The 13,372-nt window shown below is 39.8% G+C and overlaps 1 protein-coding gene across 5 annotated transcripts in view; it reads left to right on the forward strand.

The window, feature by feature from the left end:
• ANO6 (anoctamin 6) overlaps positions 1-13,372 on the forward strand; it is a 212,106-nt gene that overhangs the window by 169,209 nt on the left and 29,525 nt on the right. For all 5 annotated transcript variants that reach the window (XM_058426498.1, XM_058426500.1, XM_032173773.2 and 2 more), the window contains 2 exons: positions 1,100-1,177; positions 12,552-12,777. In XM_058426498.1, coding sequence (XP_058282481.1) covers positions 1,100-1,177; positions 12,552-12,777 — 304 coding nt within the window. The remainder of the gene's footprint in view (positions 1-1,099; positions 1,178-12,551; positions 12,778-13,372) is intronic.

A 13,372-nucleotide genomic window follows, 5' to 3' on the forward strand; every position in this document is an offset into this window, starting at 1 on the left:
GAGAGGACAGGGTCAAAGCATATGTTGTTGAAAGATTGTATATTCAGAAATGAAAGCTGAAACTTAAACAAAATTAGATGTTTATGAAGTCGTTGAGCACTAAAAAATCTTATAATACCAGCAACATGGGAAACATACTGAAAAAAAGACAATTTGGTCATTTAAACCTGCCAATTTTATAGTTAAAATTGCCAGCTTATAAGTTAAATTCCCTTGAAATGTTGCTTGTTAAAACATTGCAAGTGAAGCTTCCTTTTTGTTTATGGTGATTCCTCGTTTCACTTTTGTTGCCCACATACCCTCCCTTTGTTTAGAGAGGCCTATAGTGGGATGGTGGTCTCTGATGCCAGAGTTCATGTCTGAACACGGCAACTTACTAGTTGGATGATCTTGGACAAATTAGCTAACTTCCTGGTGCCTCAGTTACCTCATCTATAAAATGGAAATAATACAGTTGTTTCCTCATGATTGCAGCTAAGGATTGAGTTAATGTATAGAAGCTACTTAGAATAGTGCCTGGCACAGAGTTAAATACTCTGTAAGTATTTGCAGCTGTTATTAGGCTGCTCTTACAATACAGGTAAATCATGTAGAGGGTTGATTTCTACTCTTAAGAATTTAAATATATTTTTATGAACTATAAAATGGAAATCCTTTAGAAATTTATTCAAAGTTAATATATAAAGCCCAACAAAGAAACATATAGTGGATACCTAGTATTTGCAGACATCTAGGAAACTTTTTGTCCTGCCTGGGCTCTGCTATCATCACAGTGATTTCTAAAACCTAAGACAAGCCCAGAACTATAGCTTTGCAGCTTGGCACCATCAGACACCCAGATTCCTGAGCTTGGGTCATGGCCGATAAACAGTTTATTCATGCTTGCATTTTCCAAAAACTTATTAAAATGAATACTGCACGTGTTTTATGATGTGTGACTTTGAAATTGTTAACAAAAAATTGCAATTATGAGTAAGGAGACTATGCTTGCAAACTAATTTTTTAAAATTAAGTCTAAGATTTATTGGCCAGTCAGGAGAAAAATAATTTTATTACAGTAATCCCTTGATTGACTAAACTTTTTTGTTTTTGTAATTAGGAAGAAGAACGCATTCCCTTTACTGCCTGGGGAAAATGTATACGGATAACCCTCTGTGCCAGTGCTGTCTTTTTCTGGGTAATTCTATCACAAAAATGTTTTGAATGATTAAAAATGTTTCTATTATGTAACAGATTTTTTTAATATCTAATTTTAAATGTTGAGGAAACTAAATGCTGAGCCTGGAAACTATATGGTCTCAGAGAGACAGACAGATATTTCCAGAGAACTATTTTAGCCACCACATAGAGCAACTTCCAAGGTTCAAGATACCTTATCTGTTCACAGTGGTTCTTCTAGTTCTTTTCACCTCATCTGTTTAAATCAGTGATTCGGGATTTTCCAGTTTCTGGTGAAGACCAAATGGAAGGCATTAAGAATTCTAAAATTTTCCAGCAGCAACAATCAAAATAAAATGTTGGCCGGGGGCGGTGGCTCATGCCTATAATCCAAGCACCTTGGGAGGCTGAAGTGGGCGGATCACCTGAGGTCAGGAGTCAAGACCAGCCTGGCCAACATGATGAAACCCCGTCACTACTGAAAATACAAAAATTAGCCAGGCATGGTGTCACACACCTGTAGTCTCAGCTACTCGGGAGGCTGAGGCATGAGAATCACTTGAACCCAGGAGACGGAGGTTGCAGTGAGTGAAAATCACACCACTGCACTCGACTGGGTGACAGAGCAAGACTCCATCTCAAAAAATAAATAAATAAAATGTCTAGGAATACCCTTAACAAAAAGATAATAGGAACTATCAAAGAAAACATAAAAACTATTCAAAGTTGTAAAGGATCTGAATGAATGATTAAATGAATGATTGTAGATAGAAACACATTTTCTGTAAAATATCAGTACTTACTAAGTTAGTTTTGGGCTTATTGATGGAATCATATTAGTGATGTAATAATTTAGTGTGAGTTTTAATGGCTCAAGAACAGCCAGATTCAAGAATAGCACATGAGGCCTAGAAATAGCCCCGATAGCAATAAAAATGTAATATGTCAGAAAAGAGGCATTATAAATCCATCAGACAAGTGGAGATTATTCAATAAATAGTAATGGAATACTTGTTAGCTATTTGGGGGGACAATAAACGTTAAAGTCTTACTTTAAACCATATACTATAATAAATTTCAAATTAAAAAAAATTAAAGGCCAGTCATGGTGGCTCATGCCTGTAATCCCAGCACTTTGGGAGGCCAAGGCAGCAGATCACCTGAGGTTAGGAGTTCAAGATCAGCCTGGCCATCATGGCGAAACCCTGTCTTTACTAAAAATACAAAAATTATCCAGGTGTGCACCTGTGATCTCAGCTACTTGGGAGACTGAGGCAGGCGAATTGCTTGAGTCCAGGAGGTAGAGGTTGCAGGGAGCCAAGATTGCACCACTGCACTCCAGCCTGGGTGACAGAGTGAGACTCCATCTCAAAAAAAAATGTTAAAAAGGGAGTTGCCAAGATGGCCGAATAGGAACAGCTCTGGTCTGCAGCTCCCAGCATGATCGACACAGAAGACAAGTGACTTCTGCATTTCCAACTGAGGTACCTGGTTCATCTCATTGGGATTGGCTGGACAGTGGGTGCAGCCCACAGAGGGCGAGCTGAAGCAGGGCAGGGCACTGCCTCACCCAGGAAGCACAAGGGGTCGGGGGATTTCCCTTTCCTAGCCAAGGGAAGCCGTGACAGACTGTCTGGAAGAACGGGACACCCCCTGTCCAAATACTGCACTTTTCCCAAGGTCTTAGCAACCAGCAGACAAAGTGATTCTCTACCATGCCTGGCTCAATGGGTCCAATGCCCAAGGAGCCTTCCTCACTGCTAGCGCAGCAGTCTGGGATCGATCTGCAAGGTGGCAGCCTGGCTATGGGAAGGGCGTCCACCATTGCTGAGGCTTGAATAGGTAAACAAAGCGGTCAGGAAGCTCAAACTGGGCAGAGCCCACCACAGCTCAACAAGGCCTAATGCATCTAGACTCCACCTCTGTGGGCAGGGCATAGCTGAACAAAAGGCAGCAGAAACTTCTGCAGACTTAAATGTCCCTGTCTGACAACTCTTAAGAGAGCAGTGGTTCTCCCAGCACAACGTTTGAGCTCTGAGAACGGACAGACTGCCTTCTTAAATGGGTCCCTGACCCCCATGTAGCCTAACTGGGAGACACCTACCAGTGGGGGCCAACAGACACCTCATATAGGGTGTTGCCTCTCTGGGACGAAGCTTCCAGAGGAAGGATCAAGCAGCAATATTTGCTGTTCTTCAGCCTCCTCTGGTGATACCCAGGCAAACAAGGTCTGGAGTGGAACTCCAACAGACCTGCAGCTGAGGGACTTGACTGTTAGAAGGAAAACAAACAGACAGAAAGGAATAGCATCAACATCAACAAAAAGGTCATCTACACCAAAACCCCATCTGTAGGTCACCAACATCAAAGACCAAAGGTAGATAAAACCACAAAGATGGGGAGAAACCAGCAGAAAAGCTGAAAATTCTAAAAATCAGAGCGTCTCTTCCCCTCCAGAGGATCACAGCTCCTCGCCAGCAACGGAACAAAGCTGGACAGAGAATGACTGATGAGTTGACAGAAGTAGGCTTCAGAAGGTCGGTAATAACAAACTTCTCTGAGCTAAAAGATAATGTTGTAACCCATCACAAGGAAGCTAAAAACCTTGAAAAAAGGTTAGATGAATGGCTAACTAGAATAAACAGTGTAGAGAAGATCTTAAATGACCTGATGGAGCTGAAAACCCTGGCACGGGAACTTTGTGATGCATGCACAAGCTTCAATCACCGATTCGATCAAGTGGAAGAAAGGGTATCAGTGATTGAAGATCAAATTAATGAAATAGAGAAGACAAGGTTAGAGAAAAAAGTAAAAAGAAACGAACAAAGCGTCCAAGAAATATGGGATTATGTGAAAAGACCAAATCTATGTTTGATTGGTGTATCTGAAAGTGACAGGGAGAATGGAACCAAGTTGGAAAACACTCTGCAGGATATTATCCAGGAGAACTTCCCCAACCTAGCAAGGCAGGCCAACATTCAAATTCAGGAAATACAGAGAACACCACAAAGACACTCCTTGAGAAGAGCAACCCCAAGACACATAATTGTCAGATTCACCAAGGTTGAAACGAAGGAAAAAGTGTTAAGGGCAGCCAGAGAGAAAGGCCGAGTTACCCACAAAGGGAAGACCATCAGACTAACAGCGCATCTCTTGGCAGAAACCCTACAAGCCAGAAAAGAATGGAGGCCAATATTCAACATTCTTAAAGAAAAGAATTTTCAACTCAGAATTTCATATCCAGCCAAACTAAGCTTCATAAGTGAAGGAGAAATAAAATCCTTTATAGACAAGCAAATGCTGAGAGATTTTGTCACCACCAGGCCTGCCTTACAAGAGCTCCTGAAACAAGCACTAAACATGGAAAGGAACAACTGGTACCAGCCCCAGCAAAAACAAGCCAAATTGTAAAGACTGTCGATGCTATGAAGAAACTGCCTTAATTAACGGGCAGAATAAGCAGCGAACATCATAATGACAGGATCAAATTCACATATAACAATATTAACCTTAAATGTAAATGGGCTGAATGCCCCAATTAAAAGACACAGACTGGCAAATTGGGTAAAGAGTCAGGACCCATCAGTGTGCTGAATTCAGGAGACCCATCTCACATGCAGAGACACATAGAGGCTCAAAATAAAGGGATGGAGGAAGATCTACCAAGAAAATGGAAAGCAAAAAAAATCAGGGGTTGCAATCCTAGTCTCTCATAAAGCAGACTTTAAACCAACAAAGATTAAAAGAGAGACAAAATAAGCCATTATATAATGGTAAAGGGATCAATTCAACAAGAAGAGCTAAGAATCCTAAATACACATGCACCCAATACAGGAGCACCCAGATTCATAAAGCAAGTCCTTAGAGACCTGCAAAGAGACTTAGACTCCCACACAATAATAATGGGAGACTTTAACACCCCACTGTCAATATTAGATCAACGAGACAGAAGGTTAACAAGGATATCCAGGACCTGAACTCAGATCTGCAATAAGCAGACCTAATAGACATCTACAGAACTCTCCACCCCAAATCAACAGAATATACATTCTTCTCAGCACCACATCACACTTACTCTAAAATTGACCACATAATTGGAAGTAAAGCACTCCTCAGCAAATGTAAAAGAACAGAAATCACAACAAACTGTCTCTCAGACCACAGTGCAATCAAACTAGAACTCAGGATTAAGAAACTCATTCAAAACCGCACAACTACATGGAAACTCAACAACCTGCTCCTGAATGACTACTGGGTACATAACGAAATGAAGGCAGAAATAAAGATGTTCTTTGAAACCAATGAGAACAAAGACGCAACATACCAGAATCTCTGAGACACATTTAAAGCAGTGTGTAGAGGGAAATTTATAGCACTAAATGCCCACAAAGGAAAGCAGGAACAATCTAAAATCGACAGCCTAACATCACAATTAAAAACTAGAGAAGCAAGAGCAAACACATTCAAAAGCTAGCAGAAGGCAAGAAATAACTAAGAGCATAATTGAAAGAGATAGAGACACAAAAACCCTTCAAAAAATCAGTGAATCCAGGAGCTGGTTTTTTGAAAAGATCAACAAAACTGGTAGACGGCTAGCAAGACTAATGAAGAAAAGAGAGAAGAATCAAGTAGATGCAATAAAAAATGATAAAGGGGATATCACCACCAATCCCATAGAAATACAAACTACCATCAGACAATACCTTTATGCAAATAAACTAGAAAATCTAGAAGAAATGGATAAATTCCTGGACACATACACTCTCTCATGACTAAACCAGGAAGAAGTTGAATCTCTGAATAGATCAATAACAGGCTCTGAAATTGAGGCAATAATTAATAGCCTACCAACCAAAAAAAGTCCAGTACCAGAAGGATTCACAGCCAAATTCTACCAGAGGTACAAAGAGGAGCTGCTACCATTCCTTCTGACACTATTCCAATCAATAGAAAAAGAGGAACCCCCCCCAACTCATTTTATGAGGCCAACATCATCCTGATACCAAAGCCTGGCAGAGACACAACAAAAAAAGAATTTTAGGCCAGTATCCCTAATGAACATCAATGTGAAAATCCTCGATAAAATACTGTCAAACCAAATCCAGCAGCACATCAAAAAGCTTATCCAACATGAACAAGTGGGCTTCAACCCTGGGATGCAAGGCTGGTTCAGCATATGCAAAGCAATAAACATAATCCATCACATAAACAGAACCAGTGACAAAAACCACATGATTATCTCAATAGATGCAGAAAAGGCCTTTGACAAAATTCAATAGCCCTTCCTGCTAAAAAAAACTCTCAATAAACTAGGTATTGATGGAACATATTTCAAAATAATAGCTATTTATGACAAACCCACAGCCAATATCATACTGAATGTGCAAAAACTGGAAGCATTCCCTTTGAAAACTGGCACAAGACAAGGATGCCCTCTTTCTCCACTCCCATTCAACATAGTGTTGGAAGTTCTGGCCAGGGCAGTCAGGCAAGAGAAAGAAATAAAGGGTATTCAGTTAGAAAATGAGGAAGTCAAATTGTCCCTGTTTGCAGACAACATGATTGTATATTTAGAAAACCCCATCGTCTCAGCCCCAAATCTCCTTAAGCTAATAAGCAACTTCAACAAAGTATCAGGATACAAAATCAATGTGCAAAAATCACAAGCATTCCTATACAGCATTAAGAGACAAACGAAGAGCCAAATCATGAGTGAACTCCCATTCACAATTGCTACAAACAGAATAAAATACCCAGGAATCCAACTTAAAAGGGATGTGAAAGACTTCTTCAAGGAGAACTACAAACCACTGCTCAACGAGATAAAAGAGAACACAAACAAATGGAAAAATATTCCATGGTCATGGATGGGAAGAATCAATATCGTGAAAATGGCCATACTGCCCAAAGTAATTTATAGATTCAATGCCATCCCCATCAAACTACCAATGACTTTCTTCACAGAATTGGAAAAAACTAAAGTTCATATGGAACCAAAAAGCCTGCATTGCCAAGACAATCCTAAGCAAAAAGAACAAAGCTGGAAGCATCACGCTACCTGACTTCAAACTATACCATGAGGCTACAGTAACCAAAACAGCATGGTACTGGTACCAAAACAGATATATAGACCAATGGAACAGAACAGAGGCCTCCGAAATAACACCACACATCTACAACCATTTGATCTTTGACAAACCTGACAAAAACAAGCAATGGGGAAAGGATTCCCTCTTTAATAAATGGTGCTGGGAAAACTGGCTAGCCATATGTAGAAAGCTGAAACTGGATCCCTTCCGTACACCTTGTACAAAAATTAATTCAAGATGGATTAAAGACTTAAATGTTAGACCTAAAGCCATAGAAAACCTAGGCAATACCATTCAGGACATAGGCATGGGCAAGGACTTCCTGACTAAAACACCAAAAGCAATAGCAACAAAAGCCAAAATAGACAAATGGGATCTAATTAAACTAAAGAGCTTCTGCACAGCAAAAGAAACTACCATCAGAGTGAACAGGCAACCTACAGAATGGGAGAAAATTTTTGCAATCTACCCATCTGACAAAGGGCTAATATCCAGAATCTACAAAGAACTCAAACAAATTTACAAGAAAACAACCCCATCAAAAAGTGGGCAAAGCATATGAACAGACACTTTTCAAAAGAAGACATCTATGCAGCCAACAGACACATGAAAAAATGCTCATCATCATTGGTCATCAGAGAAATGCAAATCAAAACCACAATGAGATACCATCTCACACCAGTTAGAATGGTGATCATTAAAAAGTCAGGAAACAACAGGTGCTGGATAGGATGTGGAGAAATAGGAATGCTTTTACACTGTTGGGAGTGTAAATTGGTTCAACCATTGTGGAAGACTGTGTGGAGATTCCTCAAGGATGTAGAACTAGAAATACCATTTGACCCAGCAATCCCATTACTGGGTATATATCCAAAGGATTATAAATCATGCTACTATAAAGAAACATGCACACATATGTTTATTGCAGCACTATTCACAATAGCAAAGACTTGGAACCAACCCAAATGTCCATCAATGATAGACTGGATTAAGAAAACATGGCACATATACACCATGGAATACTATGCAGCCATAAAAAAGGATGAGTTCATGTCCGTTGCAGGGACATGGATGAAGCAGGAAACCATCATTAACAGCAAACTAACACAGGAACAGAAAACCAAACACCGCATGTTCTCACTCATAGGTGGGAATTGAACAATGAGATCACTTGGACACCGTGGGGAACATCACACACTGGGGCCTGTTGGGTGGTGGGGGGCTAGGGGATGCATAGCATTAGGAGAAATACCTAATGTGAATGATGAGTTGATGGGTGCAGCAAACCAACATGGCACATGTATACCTGTGTGTCAAACCTGCACGTTGTGCACATGTACCCCAGAACTTAAAGTACAGAAAAAAACTACAAATAAATTTGATGAATATATGATCTTTAGATGTAAAAAGATTTTCTAAACTTACTAGCAATAGAAAACGTTTCAGAGGAAAACATTTAAATATTTCCATACATCAAAATTATCCTAAATGTAAACAAAATACCAGAAGATATATTTGTTAACAATAGGGCAACAAGAGGTCAATACCTTTAGTACGTAGAGTCCAGATCATCTAGAAGATAACACCAAAGATCTCAGTGGCTAAAGAGACAGAACATAAACGTGCAATTACAAAGGAAAAAAATATGACCAATAAGCATTACAAAATGCCAAATCTCAATAGTGATTAAATCCATTCACATTAAAATGAGATACGATTTTTCACCTTTTGAATAATAAGACTCAGTGTCTGTGAGGATGAAGTACAACAGTCAACTACTCCAATACAAGACTATTGTAATTCTGCACTGCTCCAGCTTCCTAGAAGACAGCTTATCAATTGTGTTTCAAGTCTCAAAAATATTCATATGCTTTTTAATCCACTAATTTAGCTCTTAGGACTTTCAATCAGGAAATATTTGAAAATGGTCAGTAAAAGTAAGATTTTTTCACATATTTATCACAACATTTATGTATATATTTATATACACATATATATACATAAACATATATCAACCAAAATATTCTACTTCTCACCCTTCAAACAGTGGAATGTTGTGCGGCCATGAGAAAGTATGGTCATGAAAATTTTTTAAGGCATAAAAAAATGCTTATGGTTTATAGATAGGCTTAAGGGAAGGATAAAATATGTAAAGTGGTTTTAAATATGCATACAATGCATACATAATCCTGAAGGAATTGTGCCCACATGTAGATAGTAGATAAATTTTTTCCTATTTAATGTTATTTTTGTTAGAAATCTTTGATTTATGGTTGGCAGAAAATCAGTCTTCAGTTGGTTTAAACAACAGCAAAAGAGGGGGAGGTGGGATTTATTCTTTCCACCTATTCTCTAAAACTGAAAATTCCAGGCCTGAGGTATGGCTCCAGTCAAAGCTAGATACTGCAGACCAAATATTATCAAGGGCTGTGTTTTGTTCCCTTCATCCTGTGTTAGCTGGCCTCCTGGGCATGGTGGGTCTAGACACTTCCTTGTGGTAGCAGAATGGCTGCAGCATTTCAGATGTCACATCTTCTAAGCAAAGAGAGGTTTTTTGGTGTTTGTTTGTTTGTTTTTTGGAGACGGGTTCTCGTTCTGTCGCCCAGGCTGGAGTGCAATGCCGTGGTCTCAGCTCACTGCAACCTCCGCCTCCCGCATTCAAGCGATTCTCCTGCCTCAGCCTCCCGAGTAGCTGGGATTACAGGCACCTGCCACCACGCCCAGCTAATTTTTGTATTTTTAGTACAGTCGGGGTTTCACCATGTTGGCCAGGCTGGTCTGGAACTCCTGACCTCGTGATCTGCCTGCCGCAGCCCCTCAAAGTGCTGGGATTACAGGCGTGAGCCACCGCGCCCAGCCGAGGTCTTTTTTTTAGTGGCTTTCTCTATTGATAGGTGAAGCTTCTGTTTCCCATGGGCACTAACAGATGTCTCCTCACTTCTCAGTGGCTGTTACTGAGTTATGTGTCAATCCCTGGATCAGTTGCTGAGTCCAGTAGGATGTTACATGTTTGTCTCAAACCAATCAGGTTGTACCTCTGGAGCACATTAGGGCAATCCCACCTAAACCCCAGGGCTAAAAACAGAGGAGTTATTTCCCCTGAAGCAAAATCTGGGTTCTCTTCTAGGATGGAGAACAGACCCAGGCTAGCAAAAGCAATCAGTGTTCTACAAGGTACTTTCAGATTGTCCACAGTGACCATATACTAAAGTTATGATCAGAAAGGTATTAATGTTAGAATCAGAAATAAGTTATAAACTTGAGGAAAAAGAATGAAAAGCTTCCTGCCCCTATGAAGAAATATTGAAGTATGGGAAGCACCCCAAAGAAATATGGGAACTTGACAAGTTTGTAAAAGCTCTGGGATGAATTAGAATTCATTTCATAAACCACGTGGGAGGCAGTGCCATGGAGAGGTGAGTGTGTCTTCAGAATCTTAAGAGATCCCAATTCTCCGAGTCTCCTTTGCCAGGTGAGTGCAGTGGGCAATCTCGGTCATGAAGTCCGCCTCCTGGTCCACACCTTCTCCCTCAGCCTCCCAAAGTGCTGGGATTACAAGCGTGAGCCACCGCGCCCGGCCTCCAATTCTTTTATTTACTAGTTATCTAATCTTGGACATATTGCTTAATGTCTTTGAGCCTCTCTTTTCTCATCAGTAAAAGAGAGATAATATACTACCTTCCTCACAAGCCTGGTATGAGATTAAACAAATATACATGTGCTAAGGTGAACAGAAAGCACTTAAAGAATGTTATCTTTATCATTAATAATAAACATTATGGAGATAATTTTTAAAATACATAATAAACACCCTGTATGTATTGTGCTAAGAGAGGATGACTTGATTCATCTTTTTAATTTTTCTCAGCCTTGTCTAATTTTTACATATACACACACACAAATCTTACTCATCTCACAAGTGCTGAGACTTAACTGTGAAAGGAAATAGATCACAGGAGAAATGTAATGCCTTCTCTACAAGCAGATTTCTTAAAGAGCAAGAAAAACATCTTTTTTAACACTTAACTTTGGTTGCTATAATCGTAGCTAATACTTACGTAGTGCTTTTCATGTACCTGAGCTTAATATTGTTTTTACCTGAAGTAACTCATTGAATCTTCAACAATTCCATAGGTTAGATGCCATAGTATTCCTAATACACAGGAGAAGATATTGAAGCCCCAGTGGAGCTAGTACTGAAATAGAGGAATCTAGCCCCAGGACCATCCTGTAATCACTCCCTGTACTGCTCTCCACAGGTGACAACTGGCCTCTGTTACTATCAACAACGAGATATGGTTTGCTTGGTCCTCAGTTTCCCTTCTCTGAAACTTCTCTGTCATCACAAGTAGTCACACATCTTGAGTGCATGGTTCTGGAGAAAGTAGATGTAGGGGAAACAGTTTAAAGATGCCTCTCCAACAGTGTCTAGTACTGTGTATCAAGTAAGGAAAATTCATGGGGCCTTTAATGTGCGTCATTGAGTGGTGAGAAATCTGCTTACTGAGAAAGTGAAAATCTCTCTTACTGGGGATTATGCAGTCAAAAATACAGTGGACTAGTGGCGTGAATCTTGTGGAAATACAAGTACAAATGACTGCCAGTTTAAGGTCATAAGATCTGAGTGTGAAAAGTGTGTGAAGCTTTTATCAGCAGAGACCTGCTGCCAGTACCAACAGTTAGCTCAGGGCACCTCTGTGCCAGTTTCACTGGCAGTGCTCAGACTCTCCCCTGCTACAGTGATTAAGACAAAAGCTAGCAGCTGCTGACACTTCAATTGGTGATAGCTTTTCTGTTGCAAGGAAATGTAGCTCCCTAATGGAGTATGAGTGAGCAAAAAACATTAACTCACAACTTACATAATTTAGTAATTGTAGAAGGGATGTTTTCTTTGGTTCTACACTCATTTTTTTCCTTCTACCAGAGTATGCTACTAGTTGTTCCATTTTTATGCTGTCTGAAGATACTCTTTTTTTAAACAGACTTTTTTTAGAGCAATTTTAGGTTTACAAAAAAATTGCACATAGTTTCCAGTTCCCTCCCACCACCCCCTGCACCCAGTTTCTCCTGTTGTTAACGTTTTACATATGTGGATGTGTCTTCTTTTCACTTCCATCATTCCTTTTTCTTTTTAAAAAATTTAACATGCCAGACTTTCTACCGCACCACCCCCCCGGCCCCGGTATCACTTATGTGAGATTTACATCACTTACTCACAAACCTTCTTAAGTGTGAGTTCAGTTTTTAATAGTACAAGTGCAGTTATTGGTGAGTCTCATGCTACTGTGTTTATTGTGCTTTCAGATCCTATTGATCATCGCTTCAGTTATTGGGATCATTGTCTATAGGCTCTCGGTGTTCATTGTATTTTCTGCAAAACTTCCCAAGAACATTAATGGAACAGACCCAATCCAGAAGTACCTGACTCCACAGACAGCCACGTCCATCACAGCCTCCATCATCAGCTTTATAATTATCATGATTCTGAACACCATATATGAAAAAGTGGCAATTATGATTACTAACTTCGGTAAGGTCCTACTATAGCTTAAGTAACTTCTGACATATTTTTAGAACCTGCCAAATATAGAGACTGTTATCGTTTAGGCTTTTCAACTCCAGTAAGTTACAATTTTTAGAAATTTTCAAGTGCAAACATATTTTCTCTAGCATGTATGGAAATAAATTATCTACAGCTTTGCATTAGTAAAAGGAACAAAGCAAAGACAATCATTATAATGTCCAAGCTCTCTGTAAACAGATCAGTGCTGAATAATGTTTTCAATTACATTAGGTCATGTACTGTATTGTTGAAAGTCAATAGTCTCTTTATTGCAAATAAGTGGAATAGGGTCATGGTTCCGGTGGCAAATATGTTCCTCCGTTGCTGAGAGGACAAGCTATCACACTGCTACGTGTCTTCCCTGTGCTGTGCTGTTCATATTAATATAATTCTCATCAGCCCTTGATTTTTTAATGTGTTTCTTCTCTCTGGCTTGTATCCCAGGCAGCTGCTTAGTGGCCAAGTTAAGTGCTTCCCACACTGCATACGTCTGAGTCGTTCTCTGAATGGCCTGCTCAGTGGTCATCTAAAATGATCAAACTGATTCAAACTCCACACTAGG

The sequence above is a fragment of the Hylobates moloch genome, unplaced genomic scaffold, assembly GCF_009828535.3.
Source record: "Hylobates moloch isolate HMO894 unplaced genomic scaffold, HMol_V3 SCAFFOLD_13, whole genome shotgun sequence".
NCBI lineage: Eukaryota > Metazoa > Chordata > Mammalia > Primates > Hylobatidae > Hylobates > Hylobates moloch.